The 26,536-nt window shown below is 38.7% G+C and overlaps 1 protein-coding gene across 6 annotated transcripts in view; it reads left to right on the top strand.

Moving 5' to 3' along the window:
- TBCE (tubulin folding cofactor E) overlaps positions 1-26,536 on the top strand; it is an 83,892-nt gene that overhangs the window by 38,546 nt on the left and 18,810 nt on the right. For 5 of the 6 annotated variants that reach the window (XM_087431925.1, XM_004432387.3, XM_087431926.1 and 2 more), the window contains 2 exons: positions 6,828-6,912; positions 23,127-23,312. In XM_087431925.1, coding sequence (XP_087288051.1) covers positions 6,828-6,912; positions 23,127-23,312 — 271 coding nt within the window. Of the gene's footprint in view, positions 1-6,827; positions 6,913-16,278; positions 16,426-21,803; positions 21,871-23,126; positions 23,313-26,536 lie in introns of all 6 variants that reach the window. The other variant, XM_087431923.1, reaches the window with a different exon arrangement.

Below are 26,536 nucleotides of genomic sequence, written 5' to 3'. Positions count from 1 at the left end.
CATAAAATTTACATTTTTAAGTGTACAGTTCAGTGGCATTAGGTACATGCATATTGTTGTGCAGTCATCATCATCATCCATCTCCAGAACATTTTTTATCTTCCCAAACTGAGACTTCATACTCATTACAGAATAGTTTCCCATTCCTCCTCTCACCACTCCGTGGCAACTACCATTCTACTGTCTGTCTCTGTGAGTTTAACTACTGTAAGTACCTCATGTAAGTGGAATCATACAATATTTGTACTTTTGTGACTGGTTAATTTTACTTAGCATGATGTCCTCAAGGTTCATCCATGTTGTTGCATGTGCCAGAATTTCCTTCCTTTGTAAGGCTTAATAATATTCCATTGTATATTTATACCACATCAAAAAGAATAAAATACTTAGGAATTAACTTAACCAAGGAGGTGTAAGACTTGTACAGTGAAAACTACAAACCATTACTGAAAGAAATTAAAGAAGACAAAAGTAAATGAAAGACATCTCATGTTCATGGATTGGAAGAATTAATATTATTAAAATGTCAGTACTACCCAAAGCAGTCTACAGAGTCAGTGCAATCTCTATCAAATCCCAACAATGTTTTTTGCACACTGTCTTTTAATCAGAACATTTAGTCCATTTTTATTTCACTTAATTGTTGATCATTTGAGTTTGTAGCTACCCTCTTACTCTCTGCTTTCTATTTGTCTTGCCTATTCCCTGTTCTTTTTTACTTCATTGGATTATTTTTCTTATTTTATTTTTCCTCTCTTAATTTGGTAGTGATACATTTTTTATTGTTTAGTGGTTACTCTAGAGATTAAAACATGCATCTTTGACTTACAAAAGTCTTATAAAAATTAGTAGTTTTACCTCTTCCTGATTCATGCAGAGACCTTAGAACACTGGAACACTAATTCCACTCACCCACTTCCTAACTCATATGTTGGATATCTTAATCTATGTATATTTTAAACCCAAAGAGCTGAAATTATTGTTACTTTATATTGTCAATATTAGTTTAATTAACCCATATATTTACTATTTTGTTGCCATTCATTCCCCTTTATTATCCTCAGGCTTCCATCTGAGATAATTTTCTTTTTCCTTGAAGATCATTCCTATCAATTTTTCTTTGCTGAAATTGCCTTTATGTTGCATTCATTTTTCTTAATTTTAAAATTGTGATTACATATATATATATAAAATAAAATTGACCATTTTAGCCATTTTTCATTAAAATTTTAAACTGTTGTAAAATATATATAACATAAAATTTACCATTTTAACCTTTTTAAAATAGACCTTATTTTTTTAGAGTAGTTTTAGATTCACACCAAAACTGAATGGTAGGTGCAGAGATTTCCCATATACCTTCTGCCCCTACACATGCATAGTCTCCCCCATTATCAACATCTCCCACCAGAATGGTACATTTGTTACAGTTGATGAACCTATATTGATACATCATTACCACTCAAAGTCCATAGTTTACATTAGATGAAACCAAAACCAAAAGCAATAAAAGCAAAAATAAACAAGTAGGACTACATCAAACTAAAAACTTCTGCACAGCAAAGGAAACCATCAATAAAATGAAAAGGGAGAAAATATTTGCAAATCATATATCTGATAAGGGGTAATATCCAAAATATATGAAGAACTCACACTTAATAGCAAAAAAAAATCTGATTAAAAAATGAGCAGAGGAGGGCCGGCACCGTGGCTTAGCAGTTAAGTGCGTGCGCTCCGCTGCTGGCGGCCCGGGTTCGGATCCCTGGCGCACACCGACGCACCGCTTCTCCGGCCATGCTGAGGCTGTGTCCCACATACAGCAACTAGAAGGATGTGCAACTATGACATACAACTATCTGCTGGGGCTTTGGGGGGCAAATAAATAAATAAAAATTAAAAAAAAAAAAAGTGAGCAGAGGATCATCATAGACATTTTTCCAAAGAAGAAATACAGATAGCCAACAGGTACATGAAAAGGTGCTCAACATCACTCATCATCTGGGAAATGCAAATCAAAACCACAATGAGACATCACCTCACACCTGTTAGAGTGGCTATTATCAAAAAAAAAAAAAGAGATAACAAATGCTGGTGAGGATGTGGCGAAAAGGGAACGCTTGTGCACTGTTGGTGGAAATGTAAATTGGTGTAGCCACTATGGAAACCAGTATGGAATTTTGTCAAAAAATTAAAAATAGAATTACCACATAATCTGGCAATTCCACTTCTGGATATTTATCTGAAGAAAATGAAAACACTAACTTGAAAAGATATCTGCACCCCCGTGTTCATTGTAGCATTATTTACAATAGCCAAGACATGGAAACAACCTAAACGTCTGTCAACAGATGAGTGCACTCTTGAAGTTCACTCTTGGTGTTGTGTGTTGTATGGGTTTGGACAAGTTTATAATGACATGTATCATACAGAGTAGGTTCAGTGCCCTAAAAATTCTTTGCTCTGCCTATTCATCTCTCCCTCCCCTCTATCCATTTTAACATTTTAAAATATTTATTTCTGGTAAAATATACATAGAGTAAAATTTACCATCTTAGCTATTTTTAAGTGTACAGTTAAATGGTGACTACTTTAGGTACCTCATATAAGTAGAATCATACAGCATTTGTCCTTTTGGGATGACTTATTTCACTTAGCATGGTGTCTTTAAGGTTCATCCATGTAGCATGTGTCAGGGCTTCATTCCTTTTTATGGCTGAATACTATTCCACTGTATGTATATCACGTTTTGTTTTTCTGTTCACGTGTTGATGGACATTTGGGTTATTTCTACCTTTTGGCTATTGTGAGTAATACTGCAGTGAATAATGGTATACAAGTATCTGTTTGAGTCCCTATTTCAATGCTTTTGTTTATATACCTACAAGTAGAATTGCTAGGTCATATGGTACTTCTATGTTTAGCTTTTTGAGGGACCACCAAACTGTTTTCCACAGTCGCAAACACTTTACCTTCCCACCAGTGGTGTATGAGGGTTCCAAATTCTCCACATCCTTGTCAATACTTGTTACTTTCCATTGTTTTGATTATAGCCATCCTAGTAAATGCAAACTGGTACCTCATTGTAGTTTTGATTAGCATTTCCCTAATGATTAATGATGTTGAGCATCTTTTCATGGGCTTATTGGCTATCTGTGTATCTTCTTTGGAGAAATGCCTATTTACGTCCTTTGTTCATTTTTCAATTGGGTTGTCTTTTTGTTGTTGAGTTTTAGGAGTTTTTAATATATTCTAGATATTAAACCCTTATCAGATTTGTGATTTGCAAGTATTTTCTCTTATTCCATAGGTTGTATTTTCACATTCTTGATAATTTCCTTTGATGTACAAAAGTGTTTAATTTTTATGAAGTCCAATTTATCTATTTTTTCGTTTGTTGCTTGTGCTTTTGGTGTCATATATAAGAATCCATTACCAAGTCCGTGGTCATGAAGATTTACCTCTAAGTTTTCTCCTATGAGTTTTATGATTTTATTTATTTATTTTTATTTTTTATCGTTATTTATTTTTTTTTGCTGGGAAAGAATTGCCCTGAGCTAACATTGGTTGCCAATCTTCCTCTCTCTTCTTTTTTTTGTCTCCCCAAAGCTCCAGTAGATTGTTATATAGTCTAGTTGTAAGTCCTTCTACTTCTATGTGAGCTGTCACCACAGCATGGCTACTGATAGATTAGTAGTGTCGTTCCCTGCCCAGGGAGCTGACCCCAGGCTGCCAAAGTTGAGCGTACCAAACTTTAACTGCTAGGCCATTAGGGCTGGGTCAAGAGTTCTGTGATTTTAGCTCTTATAGTTAGGTTGTTGATCTATGTTGAGTTAATTTCTATATATGATGTGAGGTAGGGATCTAAATTCATTCTTTTGCATGTAGATATCTAGTTGTCTCAGCACCATTTGTTGAGGAGGCTGTCTTTTCCTCATTGAGTGGACTTGGCACCTTTGTCAAAAATCAAATGACCACGTATGGGTTTATTCCTGGACTCTCAATTCTGTATGTCAAACTTTATGCCAGTACCACATCGTTATGATTACAGTTTCATAGTTAGTTTTGAAATTGACAAGTGTGAGTCCTCTGACTTTATTCTTCTTTTTTAGGATGATTTTGTCTATTCAGGGCCCCTTGCTTGCCTTCGCTTTTTTGAACAATATTTCCACCAATTATGGTGTTGCAGATCACAGTTATTTTCTTTCAGTATTTTGAAGATATCATTCATTTATCTTCTGGCTTTTACTGTTTCTATGGAGAAGTCAGCTTTTGGTCTGGTTGTTCTCCTTTGAAGATAATCTGTTTCGTCTCCCCCACCCTGAGCTGTTTTAAGATTTTTCTCTTTGTCTTACAGCTTCTTGAATTTGTGGCTTCATGGCTTTCTTTAGTTTTTTCTCAGTCATTAGTAATTAGTCATTAGACTAATTAGTCATTAGTAATATTCTCAGTCATATATCAAAGATTGCTTCTTCCACAATCTCTCTCTACTTTCTTTTTGGGACTCCAGTTATAGATATGGTAGATCTTTTCATTATATCCTCTATGTCTTTTATACCCTATTCTGTGTTTTTCATCACTTGTCACTGTGCTTCATTCTGTATATATTTTTTTCTGACCTGGTTTTTTTTTCCATTATGTATAATCTATTGTAAAATTCTATCCATTGGATTATAATCTGAATTATTGAAATTTTCAGTTCCAGAATTTCCATTTAGGGTTTTGAAAAAATAGTTTTAAAATTTTCTGCTGAAATTCTTAAGCTCATCTTTTATTTTCTTGAAAATATTAAACATAGTTAAAACTCCATTATGCAGGGCCGGCCCTGTGGCTTGGTGGTTAAGTGCGCGCGCTGCGATGCTGGCGGCCCGGGTTCGGATCCCGGGTGTGCATCAAGGCACCACTTCTCTGTCCAGCCTGAGGCCGAGTCCCACATACAGCAACTAGAAGGATGTGCAGCTGTGACAGACAACTATGTACTGGGGCTTTGGGGGCAAAAAATAAAAAAAAAAAAAAAAAAAAAAAAAAAAAACTCCATTATGCAGATACCTGATGGATCTATTTCTGTTAGCTGTTTTTTTTTCTTGGTTTTCATATAGTCTTGTCTTTTTATATGCTCAGTTATTTTTGTTTGAGTGCCAGATATTGATTATGAAAAATTATAGTTTGATCTTTGCAGTGGTATCTTCCTCCGGAGAGGACTGAAATTTACTCTGGCAGATGGCGAGGGTCAGTAGCAATCCTAGATCACTTTAAACAAATCTGGGAGTGAGATTATTTGAAGCTGGCCTTTAATCTCTACAAAGGCTAGTCTATTTAGAGTTGGTTCCTCCTTAGTCTTAGGATGAAGACATTTCGAGCCCCAGTACAAAACCTAGAAAGTTTGTCAGCAACCTACCCCTTCCCAAGAGGCTATGTTTTCAATATTGATCTCTTAGCAGAGATCTGTCCAAAGCTCTCATCAGCTTTTTAGCTTTTCAGCCTCTTCTACCAGAATCAGCAGATGGCTCCAAGGGAAAAAGTTGCTCTAAAAGCTTATTTCAACTCTTTGGGTTTCCCTCTTCTCCCAGATATTGGCCTTCTACTTCTTCACTGCCTTATTAGCTCTCTGGTGCTTTCAAAGAGATATTTTATATGTATGCATATTTTTTAAATTGTGGTAAATTATACATAACTAAATTTACCATTTTAAGTGGGTAGTTCAGTGGTATTAAGTATAGCAATGCAGAAGAGTTCCAATTTCTTCACATCCTTGCCAACACTTGTTATGTTCTGTTTTGTTTTTTTGACATTAGCCGTCCTAATTGGTGTAAGGTGGTTTTTTCTTTTTTTTTCGAGGAAGCTTGGCCCTGAGCTAACATCTGTTGCCAATCTTCCTCCTTTTTTCCTTTTTTTTCTCCCCAAAGCCCCAACAGATAGTTGTATGTCATAGTTGTACATCCTTCTAGTTGCTCTATGTGGGACCTCACCTCAGCATGGCTTGATGAGCGGTGCGTAGGTCCGCACCCAGGATCTGAACTGGCGAACCCCAGGCCGCCAAAGCGGAGCACGCAAGCTTAACTGCTATGCCACCGGGCCAGCCCCTAAAGTGATTTTTAAAAATAGTTTATCTAGCTTTTCTAGTTGTTCTCAGCAGGAGGGTAGATTCAGAAGTGAAACTCTCTGTCTTACTTATTTTTGCACCTAGCATAGTGTGTATACGTAATGTAAGGGAAGAGAGAAGATAAAAAAAATGCTCTAAAAACTGTAAGGTGCTATGCAAGTATAAGATATGAATTATAGACAGAATAGTGTGATGGGTAAGTTTTGGCTTCCGGAGTTAGAATGATTTGAATTTGAAGATGTGTGACTTTGGGCAAGTTATTTTACCTTTACTGAATAAGAATGCTATATATATATATATATTTTTTTAATTTTATGAAATGCAGATTACTAGACTAGGACTCAAAAAACATGTGTATTTGTCCAGGAACTGGTAAAAAGAGGATAATAATAATACTTCCTTTACAAAGATGAAATTGTTGTAAGGATAACATGAGATAATGCGAAGAAAAGTTTCTGTCATTTAGTAAATGTCTGCTCAATAAATTTAGGCATTGTCATTTTCTAAATTGTGATTTTCGTTGGGTTTTCAAACCAAACATACTATTGCATTTGCTGATTGAAGTCCCAAGTCTAAGGTTAACTTGTTCCTTCCCAAAGACATTTCTTTCTCCCCCAGTTGTGTCTGTGTGATATGGTTTCCATTGCAAACTGTATTTGCTTGCAGAAAAATGGACCATTACCTCAGTCATCATTTATTGCTCATTTGGTTTTTCTTGTTCTGCTAGGACTCTGGTTAGGAGTGGAATGGGACAATCCCGAGAGAGGAAAGCATGATGGAAGCCACGAAGGGACTGTATATTTTAAATGCAGGTAATTTTTCATTATGAATTGGCATGGTTATTTAGGATAATATTTAATAGTTGAATAAAGGAGGAGAAGAAATGTTTGGCTCTTGGGGTAATTATAATGTAGAATTTTTATTCTAAAAGGACAATTCTATTTGTAAAGTTGTTTCCTTGTTTTTAAAACTCTGACTCTTAACCTTACAAGTTGGGCTTGCTTTCTTTGTCCTTTTTGTGTTTTTGTCTTTGGCAGTCTTTTTTTTTGTTAGATGAATATAAGCATTTCTCATCATTTCATTAACAATTTACAATCCGGGGGCCAGCCCCGTGGCTTAGCGGTTAAGTGCACGTGCTCCACTACTGGCGGCCGGGTTCAGATCCCGGGCGCACACCGACACACTGCTTCCCCGGCCATGCTGAGGCCGCGTCCCACATACAGCAACTAGAAGGATGTGCGACTATGACGTATGACAACTATCTACTGGGGCTTTGGGGAGAAAAAAGGGAAAAAAAAGGAGGAGGATTGGCAATAGATGTTAGCTCAGGGCGGGTCTTCCTCAGCAAAAAGAGGAGGATTGGCATGGATGTTAGCTCAGGGCTGATCTTCCTCACAAAAAAACAAAAAAAAACAATTTACAATCCATTAAATGAATAATAGAAGAGAGAAATAGCCTAGATATCCAATAAGAAGCAGTTGATTAAACAAAATACAAAACATCCAAATACTGGCATGCTAGGCCACTGTTAAAAAAAAGCTCTTGGGGCTGGCCCTGTGGCGTAGTGGTTAAGTGCTCCTGCTCCACTGCGGCAGCCTGGAGTTCGGATCCTGGGCATGCACCGATGCACCGCTTGTCAAAGCCATGCTGTGGCAGCGTCCCATATAAAGTAGAGGAAGATGGGCACAGATGTTAGCCCAGGGCCAGTCTCCCTCAGCAAAAAGAGGAGGAGTGGCGACAGATGTTAGCTCAGGGCTAATCTTCCTCGCGAAAGAAACAGCTCTTCTCCGGCCAGCCCCAGTGGCCTAGTGGTTAAGTTCAGCGTGCTCCGCTTCTGCAGCCTGGGTTTGGTTCCCAGGCATGGATCTACACCACTTGTCTGTTAGTGGCCATGCTGTGGTGGCAGCTCACATACAAAAGGAGGGAGATTGGCAGCGGATGTTAGCTCAGGGCAAATCTTCCTGAAAACAAAACAAAACAAACCCTTTTGTCATGAAAAGAGTTACACGTTATATTGCCTATCTACTAATCTTTCTAACTGCTTAATTTCAGAGAAACTGCATGAAGCTCTGAAAATGATGGTGGGGAATTTCAGAGAGTCTATATTTTAAATTTTTGTTGTTTGTTTTCCTTAGGTTTTAGTTTCTCGAAAGGATCTCTTAATATTAAGCTTATTTTCTTTAAATGTGGTACAGTGACCACAATTCTGGCCTGGAAATCAAGAGGCCTCTGTCTCTACTTTTAACAATCTTTATGACCCTGCACAAGACTAAATATACTAACCTCTAAAATGAAGGCCAAAATTAGATAATAACAAAATACATTTCCTAGTCCACCATTCTGTAATTTTATAAGTCAGGATAGAAGAAGAATCAACATGCTCCTAGAGGCCATCTGTGATAGCAGACGTGGATTGGGGCCAGCTCAGAATCTGTTAAGAGTTCATGGAGCATGAAGGGAACAGTTTATGTGTTTAAGGAGGTGTGAAAAGAGAGATTTCTTAGCCTGGTTTTGATCCCTTACCTACCTGGACCATGACCTCACAGAACCTACAATGAAGGAACTTTTCCTATGGAGCTTGCCCCGGAATGCTTTCCTCTTCTGCCCAAATTGTCCATAACTACAGGGTCCTTAATGGTCTCTGGATATGGTGATATTTTCAGTCTTGGTTACTCTGAATAGAAGAATCAAGACTTGTTTCAGTCCTGGCAGATCTAGGATTTGCCCTGAAGTACTGATGGGAGGCCTCAGTTCAGGAGCATAGACTCAATGTTTGGATTCTTATCCTTGAAATAAGCATTTCCTTTCTTTGTTGTGTCTTCTAGTAGTATAGTCATGACTGAGCATTTGCACATTGAAATACGTATTATCTTATAAATTTCTTTTGTTTCATTGAAATGAGCATTTTGTTGACTTTAAAATCCTATATGGATAGGTAATGTTATCTATGAATTACATTTCAGGATATTTTGGGGGCAATATAAAAGGGAACGTTTAGTCTGATGTGGTAGAGAACCACTGGTATAGACTAAAGGAATTACCTTGTCTTTTATTAATACTTATATTGGTATTAATTAGAACATGACTTCAACTAGAAAAGATTATCCCGATGTCTTAGAATCTCTAAATCAGAGAAAACAGATTACACTGTATTTGTTTTTTTTTTTTTTTTTTAAAGGTTTTATTTATTTACTTTTCCCCCCAAAGCCCCAGTAGATAGTTGTGTGTCACAGCTGCACATCCTTCTAGTTGCTGTATGTGGGACGCGGCCTCAGCATGGCCGGAGAAGCAGCGCGTCGGTGCGAGCCTGGGATCCGAACCCGGGTCGCCAGCAGTGGAGCGCGCTCGCCCAACCACCAAGCCACGGGGCCGGCCCTACACTGTATTTGTTATTAAGCTAATTCAGATCTCTTACTAATATGTCACATATACTTCTTCTCTTTTAAGAAATTCATTGGAGTCTTTTTTTATATTTCAAATTTTACTTGGAAAGTCATAATTACAAGATAAGTATTTTACTACGGTAAACATTTTCTTTAGGCTTAGATGCTATTTTCATGGAGCAAAAGCAATTTAAAGTTGTCAGATCAGGGCCGGCTCTGTGGCTTAGCGGTTAAGTGCGCGCACTCTGATGCTGGCGGCCCGGGTTCGGATCCCGGGAGCGCCCAGAGGCACCACTTCTCCGTCCAACGCGAGGCCGAGTCCCGCGTACAGCAACTAGAAGGATGTGAACCTATGACATACAACTATCTACTGGGGCTTTGGGGGGAAAAAGCTGAATAAATAAAATCTTTAAAAAAAAAAAAAAAGTTGTCAGATCATAAATTTTCTCATCATCTGGTTGGGAAATAGGTAAATGGCAAAATGCTGGCATACTCTTTTTAAATAAGAAAAATACGAGTCAGAAGTTGTCATATTATAGCAGAACTAGGATCCCCATCTCTCCAGAAGCGTATGTTAATATCAAATGGTTGAGAATGTGTTGGATGTATAACAATGTAGTTATGTGCTTTGGTACGTAAATCTTATAAAAGTTACTTTGCTGTCCTTAGCATTTTAAGCAAAGGATATCAGGATATATTGAGTGGGACGCTTGGTGAGCTCTACTTCTGGAGTCTCCCCGGTGTCTCAGATGTGTAGGATGATACTCTGCTGTTCAGGGTTAGGTCTTGACTCTCTAAGACAAAACTTTAAAATAGACAGTGTGGTTTTCAAGACCCAGCTCGTGGCATACATTCTTCCCAGTGTATTTTTCCTCCAACCAGTTCAGCTCATGTTAATCTCGTGAGTAGAGTAGAGTAGAGTTAGAGTAGAATAACATTTGCAAGGGTCTAACCTCCACTTTAACAATGACCTTAAAGAAGAATATAGGCTTTAACCCAAGGAATAAATTTTTACAGTTAACTTACAGTGTTTCCATATTCTATCACATTTGTTCCTTATTCTAATTCTTTGAGGTGGTTATGACAGGTATTATTAATATCTTTCATGATGACCAGTTATGGTAATGGGTTATGAGTATAGCATGAAAAACTGGAGTTGAGCTAAAATCCTGGCTGTGGACTCTTCTTCATTGAAGGTCTCTAAAAATAGGGTAGATTTTTTTTCCTCATGAATAGTTGGTGTGACACTGTCAGAAGAGGATTAGGAAGTGGGCCAGATGACCTCATAAGGCCCCCTCTAAACATGAGTTTTGATAATTTCATGTCACTCTTTAGTTTCCATCTGATCTCTTCTCCTATATAACCTAAAGTACATATGGCAATCTCCTGAGCTATTATTATAATTAAAATTTGTGACACTATCAATTAATAGTAGTTTATAAGTTTATCCAGGCCGGCCCCATGGCTTAGCGGTTAAGTGCATGCACTCCGATGCTGGCGGCCGGGGTTCGGATCCCGGGCGCACACCGACGCACTGCTTCTCCGGCCATGCCGAGGCCGCGTCCCACATACAGCAACTAGAAGAATCTGCAACTATGACATAAAACTATCTACTGCGGCTTTGGGCGAAAAATAAATAAATAAATAAAATTATTAAAAAAAAAAAAGTTTATCCAAAATTCATGGCTGTGAAGCAGCCATCAGTGTCTTTCCCAGGTGCTTCTGTTCCCCATCTCTTGTCTTTTGAGGAGTTGAGAAGTTCAGTTAGGGTAATCAACCTTGAAGTTTTCTCTGCCTTGTCCCTAGATAGCAGAGTGATTGCCAGTTTTTTTCTTTCAACCTAGACTAAAGAGCATACCCTAAACAGAACTGTTGTGTCAGTATTCCACCACTCAACTTTTATTTGAATGTTCTCTTTCTAAGCAGTTACATGATTTCTCTTTTCTGGTAAGGAAGAAATCTTACAATATGACTTTTCTTTGGCACTAGTAAATGGAATCTAACTTTAGTACTTGGCATCAGAGGGGACATACTGATCTAGACTGTGTCCATAATACTAAATAACTTAAAAAATGGAAGTCCCTTGATTTACTCATCCTGTGTGTGTCATAAGATTGTTGTAAAGTGTCTTGAGGTTCTTGAATGAGCGTTAATGGATCAATATAAAATATTCTCTTGGTATGGTGTAAAATGTTAGAAGAATTTTTTTTTTTTTTAAATCATTAAATGTACTGATAGTATGCAGGCAGAGCACATCTCTGCAAAGGTGAAGAGAGATATTTCATTTTTGGAAGCCTCCCATGAATCAGGGCAAAATAAAAATTTTGCCACTCAGAAGCAATCTACGAAAACATGCTTATCTACTGGACTGTTTTTCCGTTGGGAAAATGAGTTCACCAGGTCAATTCTTTAGCTATTACAGCACTGTACGTTGAATGAAAGTGAATATTTCTCCTCTCATGATGAACTGAAAAGGCTCTAAATGTGCCTGTAACAAACAGAGTATCAAGATCAACAACATTTATCTGAAACTCCCCAGAGACCCAGCCTTTCCCAGCATCTAGCATCTAAAGCCCCAAGAAGAAAGATGCTTACTATGGGAGTTTTGGAATCTGTTGGAGACCCTTTACCTTTGAGTAGTAGTGCCAGATTCAGCAAACAAAAATACAAAATACACAGTGAAATTTGGATTTCAGATAAACAGTAAATAATTTGTTTTGCTTTGTTTTATTCTTTAGTAAATAATTTTTTAGTATGAGTATGGGGCATGCAAGGGACATGCTTATACTAAAAAATGATTGGCTGTTTATGGAAAATTCACATTTAACTGGGCATCCTGAATTCTGACTATAGGGCAGATTGAATCTTCAATACAGGGCTTTATGTGAGTCTTGCATTTCTGCAAGGGCTGTGGGCAGGATGTTGTTTTTGCTAGCAGCATCTGTAATTGGTAGGCAGAGGAGGAAGGAACTTGAACAAGCCGAATGCTTACAAGAGAAAAAAACTTGGACTCTCCTCCCTCCCCTCCCCCAATCTTTTTCTCTTTGGACAGGGTTCAGAATTTCAATGTTTGAATGCAACATCTTGATATTAATCTAGAATCTCAGTGGAGTCTATGTGAATTATTAGCTTATCTTTGGAGATTTGTTGTTAACCAATGGACAGTCATTCACCCAGCATTTTTCATTATTTGCTGGGCTGTTTTGTTTTCTAAGAAACCTGCCAGGAATGTTTCAGAGGAAACTGATCTTTGATGTTCTCCTTTGATCTGTAAAGAGCACAGCATCTACTTAGCAGCTACCTAACTCCATTCCTAACCCCTTTCATCTGCCTGTAGCCCAACTACACAGTAACAAAGATCTCTTCTTGAATTGTTCATTACCACTGTTTTAAAAAGTGTAAATTTAGGACAAAAGTGAAAACCATGGTATTTGTTTTGCATGTTGTCTTCTCACTTATTATAAATGTTCTAGTTTTTAAATTTGTGCTTTCATCCTTATTTTTCATTTAAATACATAATATTTTTATATCAACTATATTGAGGTTTAATTTACATGCAATAAAATGCATAGATTTTAAACATACAGTTGGATGAGTTTTGACGAACGCGTACACCTGTGAAATCCATACCATTCTCAAGATACAGAACATTTCCATTACCCAGAGAATTCCCTCGTGTCCCTTCTCAGTCTCCCCCAAGGTTGGAGGCAGCCACTGTTCTGATTTTTGTCGCCATAAATTAGTGTTGCCTCTTCTAGAACTTGTATAAATGGAACCCTACAGTGTTTACCCTTCTGTGTCTGACTTCTTTTGTTCAACATAATGTCTGTGAAGAGTCATCCATGTTGTTGCATGTATCAGGAGTTCATTCCCTTGTGTTGCTGAGTAGTATTCCATTGAATGAATGTGCCACAATTTGTTTAATCCGTTTATCCGTTGATGGACATTTGTTTTTTTCCCGATTTTTGGCTAATATGAATATTCGTGTAGGACCTTATGTGTGGACGTATGTTTTTATTTCTCTTGGGTAAATATATAGAAGTGGCATTGCTGCATCACAGGGTAGGTGTATGTTTAACTATATAAAAAATTACTAAACTGTTTTCCAGAGTACATCTTACACTTTGACTCGCAATGTATGAAAGTTCCAGTTGCTTCTTTCCCTTGCCAGTCTTTGGTATTATTAGTCTTTTTAAATTTAATTTAATTTTTATTGAGATCACATTGGTTTATAACATTATGTAAATTTCAGGCGTACAACATTATATTTTGACTTCTGTATAGACTGCATTGTGTTCACCACCAATAGTCTAGTTTTTATTCATCACCATACATGTGTGCCCCTTTACTCCTTTCACCCTCCCCCCACCCCTTTCCCTTCTGGTAACCACCAATCTGTTCTCGTGTCTATGTGTTTGTTTGTTTCTTTATCTTCCACATGTGAGTGAAATTATATAGTGTTTGTCTTTCTCTGTCTGACTTATTTTGCTTAGCATAATATTCTCAAGGTCCATCCATGTTGTCCCAAATGGCACTATTTCATCTTTTTTTATGGCTCAGTAGTATTCCATTGTGTATATATACCACATCTTTATCCATTTGTCCCTTGATGGGCACTTGGGTTACTTCCAAGTCTTGGCTATTGTGAATAATGCCGCAGTGAACATAGGGGTGCATATATCCTTTTGAATTAGTGTTTTCTTGTTCTTTAGATAAATACCCAAAAGTGGAATAGCTGGATCATATGGTATTTCTGTTTTTAATTTTTTGAGAAATCGCCATACTGTTTTCCATAGTGGCTGCATCAGTTTGCATTCCCACCAGCAGTGTATGAGGGTTCTCTTTTCTCCACATCTTCTCCAACTGTTATTTCTTGTCTTTTTATTTTTATTTTTTAATTATTTATTTATTTTTAAAAAATTCAGCTTTTATTTATTTATTTATTGGTGAGGAAGATTCGCCCTGAGCTAACCTCTGTTCCAGTCTTCCTCTATTTTGTATGTGAGTCACCACCTCAGCATGGCTGGTGAGTGGTGTAGGTCCACAGCTGGGTTCCAAACGCCCAAACTGGTGAAGCTGGGCCGCCGAAGCAGAGCACGCCAAACTTAACCACTATGCCATGGGCCCGGCCCCTCTTGTCTTTTTTTTTTTTTTTTTTTTTTTGTGGAAGATTGGCCCTGAGCTAACATCTGTTGCCAATCTTCCTTTTTTCCTTTTTTTCCCTCCCCAGAGCCTCAGTAGATAGTTGTATGTCATAGTTGTACATCCTTCTAGTTGATCTATGTGGGACGCCGCCTCAGCATGGCTTGATGAGCAGTGAGTAGGTCTGCGCCCAGGATCTGAACTGGCGGGTTTGCCGAAGCGGAGTGCGTAAACTTAACCACTATGCCACTGGGCTGGCTCCCCTCTTGTCTTTTTTTTTTTTTTTAAAGATTTTATTTATTTATTTTTTCCCCCCAAAGCCCCAGTAGATAGTTGTATGTCATAGCTGCACATCCTTCTAGTTGCTGCACGTGGGACGCGACCTCAGCATGGCCGGAGAAGCAGTGCGTCGGTGCACGCGCGGGATCCGAACCCGGGCCACCAGCAGCTGAGCGCACGCACTTAACCGCTAAGCCACGGGGCCGGCCCCACTCTTGTCTTTTTAATCATAGCCATTCTGACGGGTGTGAGGTGATATCTCATTGTAGTTTTGATTTGCATTTCCCTAATAATTAGTGATATTAAACATCTTTTCATATGCCTATTGGCCATCTGTATATCTTCTTTGGAAAAATGTCTGTTCAGGTCCTCTGCCCATTTTTTGATCGAGTTGTTCATTTTTTTGTTGGTGGGTTGTGTGAGTTCTTTATGTATTTTGGAAATTAACCCCTTGTCAAATATATGGTTTGCAAATATTTTCTCCCATTTGGTGGGTTGTCTTTTCATTTTATTGATGGTGCCTTTGCCATGCAGAAGCTTTTTAGTTTGATGTATTCCTGTTTGTTTATTTTTTAATTTTTTAATTTATTGTCTTTCCCTTGCCTGAAGAGACGTGGTAAATCACATAATATTTGAAAAATAGATTTTCCTATTGCTATTTACACTGCCCCATCTTACTCCTTTAAGGAAAACCAATACTATTTCATAAATTTCATAATTTCATTTCACTAGAATTTCAAATTTCACTATTTCATAAATCAAAAGCTATTTTATAAATGTGAGACTCTAGGAACAGTCTCTTAGATGCAAAACTCATTTGTTTGTACACATTTAGATATATAAACTAATGTTCTAAATTGTGTAGAATTATTTTTCCAACACCTATCAACATACCTTGGGATTTACTTCAGCCTTGCACGTAAAGTGTTTAACATTAAGAACATTTGGTTGTCGGGCCTGCCCCGTGGCTTAGCGGTTAAGTGCGCGTGCTCTGCTACTGGCGGCCTGGGTTTGGATCCAGGGTGCGCACTGACGCATTGCTTCTCCGGCCATACTGAGGCCGCGTCCCACATACAGCAACTAGAAGGATGTGCAGCTATGACATACAACTATCTACTGGGGCTTTGGGGGAAAAATAAATAAATAAAAATTGAAAAAAAAAAAAGAACATTTAGTTGTCAGTAAACACAAGATCTATTTGTGTGCTGTCATTATAGAAAATTAAAGGAGATAACCTAAAAGTGATCTTTATAATTTACTTCAGAAAAAGCACCTTTTTGTTTAAACCATAATATTTTATTTAAAATGTTGTAATTCTATAAATATTTTATTTTCAGTAGTACTTCTGCTGTGCCACTTTCTTTATTTTCGTAGGTATTTACATGGAGGATCCTGTTGGTGCCTATGGTAGGACAAAAGTACCACCACTCTTTCACCAATCTCCTACTCATCCTTCAAGGTTCTACTTCTTTGTGGAATACACACTAGACCAGGGATCTCTTTGTGCTACAGGTCCTTTTGGTAGGCATAAAATATTTTTAAAAACAAGAAATAAAATACATTGCATTACAAAGGAAATTTAGTCACATTGAAATAAAGTAATTAAAAATATTTTTAATTTATGATATAGTTATATATGTATTGCTTTACTGAATAACATTAAATAATAAGATCTACCGATGGGTCTAATAACTACTAAAATTTTGATGTAGTGATGAAAATAAATGATTTTTTTAAGATATCTGCAACAACTGTAAAGTGATACAAAAATACCTGTGATTTCTATTGGTGACAAAGTACTACGAATACTACTGTGGTTTGTTGCCTGGGTTTATAATTGAAGAAAATACTGAATTTTGATCAGAGATTAGTAAAAATAACGATTTCCCCCATATGTTTCAGTTAGCTATTGATGCATGACAAACCACCCCAAAACTTGGGGCTTAAACCAGCCATTTTATTGCTCATGATTCTGCGTCTCAGGGATTTGGGCAGGGCTTACTGGAGACAGTTGCCTCTGTCCCAAGTGATGTTGGCTAGAGGATCAAAGATGGCCTTGCACGGTTGGGGACTTGGTATTGGTTGTTGATTGCGGGGAGCTTGGGTCTCCTCTAAATGGAGTCAGTCTCTTTCTCTCCATGGCCTTTCACGATAGTCTAGCGTGAGTTTCTTTACAGTGTCTGGCTTCCAAGAGGGTAAAAATGGAGACTGCCTGGTCTCTTAAGGCTCAGGGTTTACCTGAGCAAGTCACTGGGTGAGTTCAAATTCAAGAGGAGGAGAAATACACTCCACCTGTTGATGGGACAAGTGGCAAAATCACATTACCACGGGCATGTGGGCTGGGAGTCATTTGTGTAAATAATCTACTACAGTTCACCTGCTGGTCACAATTCTCATCCCTTCCTCATGCAAAATTCACTCCTTTTGCCTTCAGGAGTTTTATCTCTTTTGGCATTGGCTCAAAGTTGAAGGTGTTGCAATCTAAATTCGCCCCACATCCCAATGAGTCTCCCTGCATGCAGTTCTTCTGGTGCAGATGCTCCGGAGGAGCTCCTTGATCTGGAGAACTGTGAAGTAAACAGTTATCGGCCCTCCTCACGCCCTGCATACATGATGAGAGGAACAGAATAACTGCACTAGATGTTCCTGCCAAAAGGGCAAGAAGGAGAATGATCTGTATGGTTCTGAAATCCAGACTGGCACATGTTGCCAGTTCCCCTAATTCTGAGGCACAGGGTGTTCCTTGTTTAGGGCCCATTTCTGCTCCTTGGAAGCACATCTTTCCAATAAACTCAAGAGTCCTAGATGATCCTGTTCAAATTGAGATATTTGTAATATGAAAGCACCTTGCATCATTCTTGGCACTTAGTAGGCCCTTGAAAATGTTGGATTGTTTAACATTACTTTCTCAATAGGTGCTGTTCCCATAGAACATTCAAAACATTGGTGTTTAACGTATTTTTTTACTTGTGCATGCAAGTTTAAAGATGAAATATTTGTAAGTTAGTGATACCATATTTCTTGAAATTTTTGCTCACAATTTTTTTATAATAACCTTTAACCTTTTTAAATAATAACATTTTGTTTTGCCTCTCCTCATTTCCTCTGTGATTTGAAGCAGTTAAGGTTTGGTTATCTCTACTATGTAGATTTGGTCTACATGAATCCAGACAGCAAATTCCATGGTGGGGGTGCTAAGATCTTGCTCTTTACTTCGCCCAGGCTGGGTCACACTAGGTCCTTTGAGCCCACAGTCAGCCTGTGGCAGAGGGTGTCCTTTGCCTTCCCCCAAACTCTGCGGAGTCATGTTCATGGAGGTGAAACTACTAGGCCTAGATGGTTAGACGGACACATCCAACTTTGCTTACTGTGGCAGCCTTTTTGGGGGCAGGGGTAAGCGTGTTAGATTGTCACCAAAGATGGCTGCCAGTAATTCTTCCCATTCTTATTCATGCATGTGGCTTCTCCCATCAAGAGATGGAGGCTATTTCCCCTTCCCTTGAATCTAGACTGGTCTGTGACTGGCTTTGACAAGTGGCAGAAGTGATATTGTGTCAGTTCTGGGACTAGGCTTTAGGAGGCCATGCAGTTTCTGTTTTCACTCTCTTAGAAGCCAGGTACCACATAAGAAGTCTAAGTACCCTGCTGGGAAGAGAGACCCAGCCAGCCCCCAGCCATGCCAACCTTAGCCAAGGTGCCAGTAACCTGAGTGCAGCCTTCTTGGATACTTTGGCTTCAGCCAACTCCCAGCTGAATGCAGTCACATGGATGACTCCAGCTGACAACATGTGAAACAGAAAAACTTAACTGAGCCGAGCTAACCCACAGAATTGTAAGAAATAATGAATCGTCGTTTTAAGTCACTATGCTTTTCGGTAGTTTTTATGTAGCAGTAGATAACTGAAACAGATAACAACTTTATGCCTGGGTTGTGTGTGACTTTATCTTGCATATCTTTATTTATTTATTTATTTAAATCTTTTTTTTTTTTTGTGAGGGAGATCAGCCCTGAGCTAACATCCGTGCCAATCCTCTTCTTTTTGCTGAGGAAGACCGGCTCTGAGCTAACATCTGTTGCCAATCCTCCTCCTTTTTTTTTTTTTTTTTTTACCTCAAAGCCCCAGTAGATAGTTGTATGTCATAGCTGCACAGCCTTCTAGTTGCTGTATGTGGGACGCGGCCTCAGCATGGCCGGAGAAGCGGTGCGTCGGTGCGCGCCCGGGATCCGAACCCGGGCCACCAGTAGCAGAGCGCGCGCACTTAACCACAAAGCTACCGGGCCGGCCCCATTGCATATCTTTTTTTTTTTTTTTTTTTAAAGATTTTATTTATTTATTTTTTTCCCTCCAAAGCCCCAGTAGATTGTTGTACGTCATAGTTGCACATCCTTCTAGTTGCTGTATGTGGGACGCGGCCTCAGCATGGCCGGAGAAGCAGTGCGTCGGTGCGCGCCCGGGATCCGAACCCAGGCCGCCAGCAGCGGAGCGCGCGCACTTAACCGCTAAGCCACGGGGCTGGCCCCCCCCCATTGCATATCTTTATAACCATATTTTCTCCTGGCAAAATTACACATAGTTCATATGATGAAATTATGTCATCATTGATGGTATATGTACTACAGGAGCCCATCTGGACGAGTTTGGAAGCCACTGCTGCAGTTTAGACTATGGCCTCTGGGTTATCCCCGTATTTCAAAATATGTGGGTTTATTTTTAATAGTATATTAGAGGGCCGGCCCCGTGGCTTAGTGGTTAAGTGTGTGCACTCTGCTGCTGGCGGCCCGGGTTTGGATCCCGGGCGCGCACCGGCGCGCCACTTGTCCGGCCATGCTGAGGCTGCGTCCCACATACAGCAACTAGAAAGATGTGCAACTATGACATACAACTATCTACTGGGGCTTTGGGGGAAAAATAAATAAATAAAAAATTTAAAAAATTAGTATATTAGATACCATAACTGTATGTAAAGGACAGATATCTTATGCCAGGCAATATAGTGATTGTTTATATATTATGGTTTATTTAATCCTTATAAATAACCTCATTTGATAAGGCTTTATTGATGAGGAAACTTAGGCTGAGAACATAAATTCAGTTGCCTGAGGTCACACAGCTAGTAAGTGATGGAGCCAGGAATTGACTGCAGGTTTGTCTAACTCCAAAGCGTGTGCTGCCCCCATCTCCATCCCACTGCCTGCTCCCAAGATCTTAGGAACATATATGTTAACTAGGATTTTAATTTAAGGAATGTGTTTAAGTTAACATAAGCCATTGATTTGTATCTATAAGCCAAGACAGAAATGTGGGAAAGGGTAGCGCTCTAGTAATCAGAAATCCAAGGTTTTTGGTCTTGGCTCTGATACCTCTGTAACGGTAGACCCCATATCCCCAGCTGAAACGGGGTTGGATTAGATCAGAGTTTCTTAAAGTGGGACACGAGGCCCACCTACATCAGAATCCCCTGGACCATTGTTTCAAACAAGCAGATTCCTGGGCCCAGCCCCACTGTGTGAGCATCTCATGTGGGATTCAGTAAGCTTTCCAGGCGACCTGCTGCTTTTTAGGTTAAGTTTGCGAAGTTCTAGACTAGATAATCGCTTAGGTAGGTCCCTTTGAACGTTTAAAAAATGATGCTAGCTATATTTAATCACTTTAGCTGAGTGATATAATCGTGTTTGTTAAAACAGAACTGTGTTCTTTACAATATGAGCCTTTCCTAGGGTTAAAATGTAATATTCTCTGGGAAGCTTCTGGTAGTCCATGATTCTCTGATATCACAACAGACTATACAGACTCAGAACTTGATTTTGCTGCAACAGAGAGTTTAATTTCCTGCATCATCAATTTTCCCCTTTCCATTGGATTATTTTCATCAGCATACAAGTTAGATACTTTCTTCCATCCTAAAACATTCCCTCTTTCGATCCCATCTCCCTTCAGCTCTTGTCCGTATTCTCTTCTCCCCTTTCCAGTAGAAGTCCTCAGACGAGAGCGGTCTGTGGTCTCTGTGCTCTCACTCTCTGGAACTCACCCCATCAGACTTTTGCTCACTGCTTCAGCCCAGGTGCTCCTACCAAGGTTACCTCCTGGTTGCTAGCTTCAGTAGCCAGCCTCAGTAGTGACCTTCCAGGCTTTCATAGCACTGGACACAGTTGTCCACTTTCTTCAGTGGCTTCCAAGACACCACACACTCTGGGGTTCTAATGACCTCTGGGCCACTTCTCACCTGTGGCATCACTTCCAACTTTTTGTGATTACAAGTTCCTTTCATGATCTGGTAATCTCTATGGACCCACTTCCTAGAAAAAATTTTATCTGTTTATATTGACATTTTGTCATCAATATTAGTGTTCATCCTTTTTAATTATGGTGACTTCTAGGAAGGTTTGATTTAAGAGTTAAAGGTTGTAAGCTGAAATAGTATTTATAATGCAATTTTTGGCAATTCATATATTTCGTCATTTATTCTCTAAAGTGATCAAATGATAATATTAACATTTACAACTGGTTTATAGGTGATACTTAGATTTCCCTGAAAATAAGGTATCATTGCCATGATATAATACTGAATGCTGAAATTCAGTGGGTCTCAAGACCTATTTTGAATCTCTTGGAAAGCCTGACAGTGGTCATTACATACAGCAATATAATTAATATTTCTATTAAATCTTGCTGGAGATAATTACTAAAAATTGCTATAAAACCTGAATATAAATTGTGGTAAAATATCCTATATTTATGTAGAATTATTCCCACATGGTCTATTTTAGCCCCATATTTAAGCTTTTAAAATATATTTAGTTCAATTTTAAGTTATTATTTAAAAGATTTTGTAGATAATTGTTATCCACAAATATTTTCATTTCTTTCTGTCCTTATTCAATCTTTGTTTATCTGTAGATATGATTCCTCTGTCGCTGTATCATGTACAATTTCGTTCAATTTTTAAAAATCTCAACAGTATTTTGTGAGTACTTTTATTAAGTATTATAGCTAGAATTTTTAAATGACTCATCTATCTGGTTTACTTAATAGTTCCTATCCAGCTGGGCATTTTTTTTTTTTAATAATTTTATTTATTTATTTTTTCCCCCAAAGCCCCAGTAGATAGTTGTATGTCATAGTTGCACATCCTTCTAGTTGCCGTATGTGGGACGTGGCCTCAGCATGGCCGGAGAAGCGGTGTGTCGGTGTGCGCCCGGGATCCGAACCCGGGCCTCCAGCAGCGGAGCGCGCTCACTTAACTGCTAAGCCACAGGGCCGGCCCGTCAGCTGGGCATTTTTATGATTTCCAGAGTTTCTCAATTACAAATAAATGCTATTAGATAGAATCTTTGTCAATGGAATTTTATTTTTATTTTAAAATTATTGCCTGCTGACAGATTCTTAGGAGTGTGATTATATAATCAAAAACAAACCCAACCTTGCAGTCTTTGGGGTGTTATGATTTTTCTTTATTTTTGCCAGTTTTGTTGAAAATAGTTTCGTTATTTGAATTTGGGTTTCTTAATCATTGGCAAGGTAAAACTTTCCCCCATGGATTTAATATTTTTGTTTCCTCTTATGTGAGTTATCTGTTCCATATTTCTTGTCTGTTTATCTATTGGGATTTTACATGCTTGCGTAAGCTCACAACCCTTTATGATCAATCATATTGATTAGACTTTTTTTTAGTACATTATTTTCCCTTTTATGCTGATTTTGATTTTTTGGCATACAGAACATTTTGAAAACCTTCAGAACTTTGCATTTATGGCCATTCTTGGTGGATGATATTTTCTTTTTCTTTTTTTGAGGAAGATTGGCCTTGAGCTAACATCTGTTGCCAATCTTCCTCTTTTTGTTTTATTTCCCCAAATCCCCAGTACATAGTTGTATATCCTAGTTGTAGGTCCTGCTAGTTCTTCTGTGTGGGATGCCGCCTCAGCATGGCTTGATGAGCGGTGAGTAGGTCTGCGCCCAGGATCGGAACCAGCGAACCCCGGGCCACTGAAGTGGAAGGCGCAAACTTCACCACTCCGCCACCAGGCTGGACCCCTTTTTCTTTCTTTTTAATTGTGTTGATTGCTTTTATTTGCTACTATATTTTTAAACAAATTTGTAAACGCAGACATTTTACATTTGTGGCAGACTGACAGTTTAGAAAGGATTTTTGCGTGTGTCGTCTTATTTAAATGTCCCCATGGATGATTATTTCTATGTTCCATTTCTCTCCTTTTCCAGGCACCCAACAGGAGGATCCTTTATTCGTCCAAACAAAGTGAATTTTGGAGTAGACTTTCTTACTGCACTTAAGAACCGCTATGTGTTAGAAGATGGACCAGAGGAAGATGGAAAAGAGCAAATTGTTACAATTGGAAATAGACCTGTGCAAACGATTGGTTTTGACTCTATTATAAAACGGCAAAGGTAAGTGGAATTGATGATGCTGCCTTTTACAGTTTCATCAAGGTTCAGGGTTTAAGGTCACCTGACTGTGTGTCAATGCTCAGAACTTTGCTCCCAAATTGGTCTATCCTTTCTACACAAACAGCAAGTTGAAATCGGAGAAATCCAAGGATCGAGTATTCAGGAATTAAAATCATTATTTTAGCACAGAGTCATTGGACTTTTCTAGAGGTATTGAAACACTGATTTGCCCATTATTAGTATTTATACCATACTATCTTGTATGACCAATTATTAAGTAACTAAAGTTGACATTTTGGTCCTTTTCTATTTCATGGTGACATTTCTAGCTGGATAAGTCGGAAATGGAAACAGAAGTCTGAGTTGTTACCTGTGCCCTGAAGCATGCTGGTACCATCTATACCGAGTAGTTCCCATCTCTGGGGGCGCACCCTTACCACCTGGAGCGCCTTTGAAACATGCAGAATCCTGGGTCCCAGACCTATTGCATCAGAATACCGTGGGCTCTTGCTTTTAGGAAGTATCCCAAATTGTTATGTAGCGTTCTGAGGGGCACTAAAGAATGCGTTTTAAAACTACTGAGTCTGAACATTCTCTGTTCTCTGAAACTCTCTGTACATGGTGATTCTGTGCAGAGAGGCTCACTGCTCATTCTGATGAAGTGTCTGAATCAGAGAGTGGAGCTGATATTCACACAGAAACACTCAAAACTGCATGAGAACCTTCCAGGTTACCCAGGTTTCCTGCTGGTCAGTGCTGTGCTGTTTGACCCTGACCTCGATGAGGCGTCCCTGTAGTGACCCCTGGTGGCCACTGTGGAGAGTAGATTTGCAGCTACTTGGCATAGGCCTGCAATCTTCTACTTTTGTCTGTCAAATAAAAGAATTAAACTGTGGTTTTGTTCAAAGTAAATTTCTTTGCTACCTTTTTGTTGCTGTTGTGTTATTATTATTAAGATTTAACATAGTACAAAAATTAAAGTGCACATGGTGACAATGTTGAAGAATAAATTCATTTCTTGTTACTTCTGCTTTTTAGCACAGATGACCAGCATTAAAAAAAGAAACTCAGAATAAATCAAGATTTTAAAAAAAATAACAACTTGACTGTTTGCTAATCACAAGACAATATACATTCATTGTTGAGAATTTAGGAAATATAAATTGACCAAAAGAAAGTCACAACCAATGCTACCGCCAAGAGAGAACTGTCCTGAATAGTTTTTGCTGTTTATCCTACTGATCTACGTGGATTTAAAAACTATGTGCTTCATAGGGTTGGAGTTCTTTGCTTTATTTTTTCCATTTAAAATGCAAATATTTAAATATCTTTTACCTTAAAAGAGGCACTTTTTTTCTTATTGGTGCATCTCTTTCAGAGTATACCAAGGGCTCTGTGAATATTACCAACAGATTTTGCCATCAGAGTTGCGAACAGATTTTCCTCCCCTAGTTTATGAACAGCTGCATAACTCATGGATTTTTCTGGTGAATGACCCTACTACTTGAGTATTATTGTGTTCAGTAATTAGCTAGTGTCTTTCTTGGAACGGACCCAATGTTGGAGTCGATCAGGCTGGGTTCGGATGTAACTAAGCCACTTTCTACCTCTGACACAAGTTAGTGTTAGTTACTTATTAGTTACTTAGCATTTCTAAGCCTCAGTTTCCTCATTTACAAAATAATACCTAAGCTGTTAGAGCTGTTGTGAATAGCAAGTGAGATCACGCAGTGAATGGTAGTCATCATTATTAGGGGCGGTAACCTTTACTTTAAGCCATTGTATTATCTCCTTAATAACATCCAGCTGACCAGCTTTGAGTTTATACCACTGAGGAAAAGACTTATAATAAAGGAATCAAAAACAAGTAAAAATTATTATGTATGATTGCTCTTGAAGATGGCTTGGGTCTGGAGTGATGTCTCTATGGAGACCCGGGTTCCTAAGCTTTGTACCAGTTTCCCTTGACACTGCAGAGAACTCACTGGGGCACAGCAGGATATTTTTAATTTTAGAGGGAAGCAGTGACATCTGTTAGACATGGTGCAAACTGCTAGTTTGGAGTAGTTCACAGTCTCATGATAGTCCTGCAGTCCCCGATGGTGTCATCTCCCTGCCCAAGCTGGGTTTGTGATGACTGCTGTGATAAAAAGCAAGCATCTCCTGAAAATCATCATAGCACAGGACATGGCGGTGGTGGTGTCTGATCTGATTCCAGGGTTTGGGAAGTTGTGCAGTGTCCAGCAGACACTAAGTTGATAGGACGTAAATAACTATGAAATTATTTGGCCCTAACTACTTACTAAATAGAACTGTAAGGGGTTTCTTTTGGCCTAAGGGCACTGTGAAAAAATGGCTGAAACACCCAGGGCCCCGGGAACTGAGAAGTTTGGGAGCCTCTGCCCTAGAACTTGGAGCTGCCTTTCCCTTCGTTTCTGATGGTTGTAATAGCTCGTGCCTTGCATTGTGACCTTAGTGTTTCCCCTGAGGTTGTCAGTTTTATGTTTATTTTTATAAGTACTTATAAAATAACTTACTATTTGTCAGGCAGTATTCTTAGAGTCTCACAAATACTAACTCACTAAATTATCATAGCATTTAACAAAATTGTAAAATACATATAACACACACTTTACCATCTTAACTATTTTTAAGTGTATCGTTAAGTATATTCATATTATTGCGCAACCATCACCACCATCCATTTCCAGAACCTTTTCATCTTCCCAAACTGAAATTCTGTAGCCATTAAACAACAATTCCTTATTTCCCTCTCTTCCCAGCCCCTGGCAACCACCATTCTACTTTCTGTCTCTATGAAGTTGACTCCTGTAGGTACCTCATATAAGTGGAATCATACAGTATTTGTGCTTTTGTGACTGACTTATTTTACTTAGCATGATGTCCTCAAGGTTCACCCATGTTGTAGCATGTGTCAGAATTTCATTCCTTTTCAAGGGTGAATAATATTCCATTTTATGGCTATACCACATTTTTGTTTCTCCATTCTTCTACTGATGGACACTTGGGTTGCTTCCACCCTCTGGCTGTTGTGAGTAATGCTACTGTGAAGATGGGTGTATATCATAGCATTTTAAAGATGTGGAATCTGAGGCAGAGAGATGTTTGCTCACCCAAGGCCAAAGGAGGTGGTGGAGTTGGGATTTGAACCCAGGCAGTCTGGCTCCAGATTCTGTGTTCTGGACACTCTCAGGCACTATAGG

This window comes from Ceratotherium simum, chromosome 6 (genome assembly GCF_057802395.1).
Source record: "Ceratotherium simum simum isolate JZ-2026a chromosome 6, ASM5780239v1, whole genome shotgun sequence".
Classification (NCBI taxonomy): domain Eukaryota; kingdom Metazoa; phylum Chordata; class Mammalia; order Perissodactyla; family Rhinocerotidae; genus Ceratotherium; species Ceratotherium simum.
The sequence above is the reverse complement of the archived record's forward strand: the minus strand, read 5'-3'. Positions and strand labels throughout refer to the sequence as shown.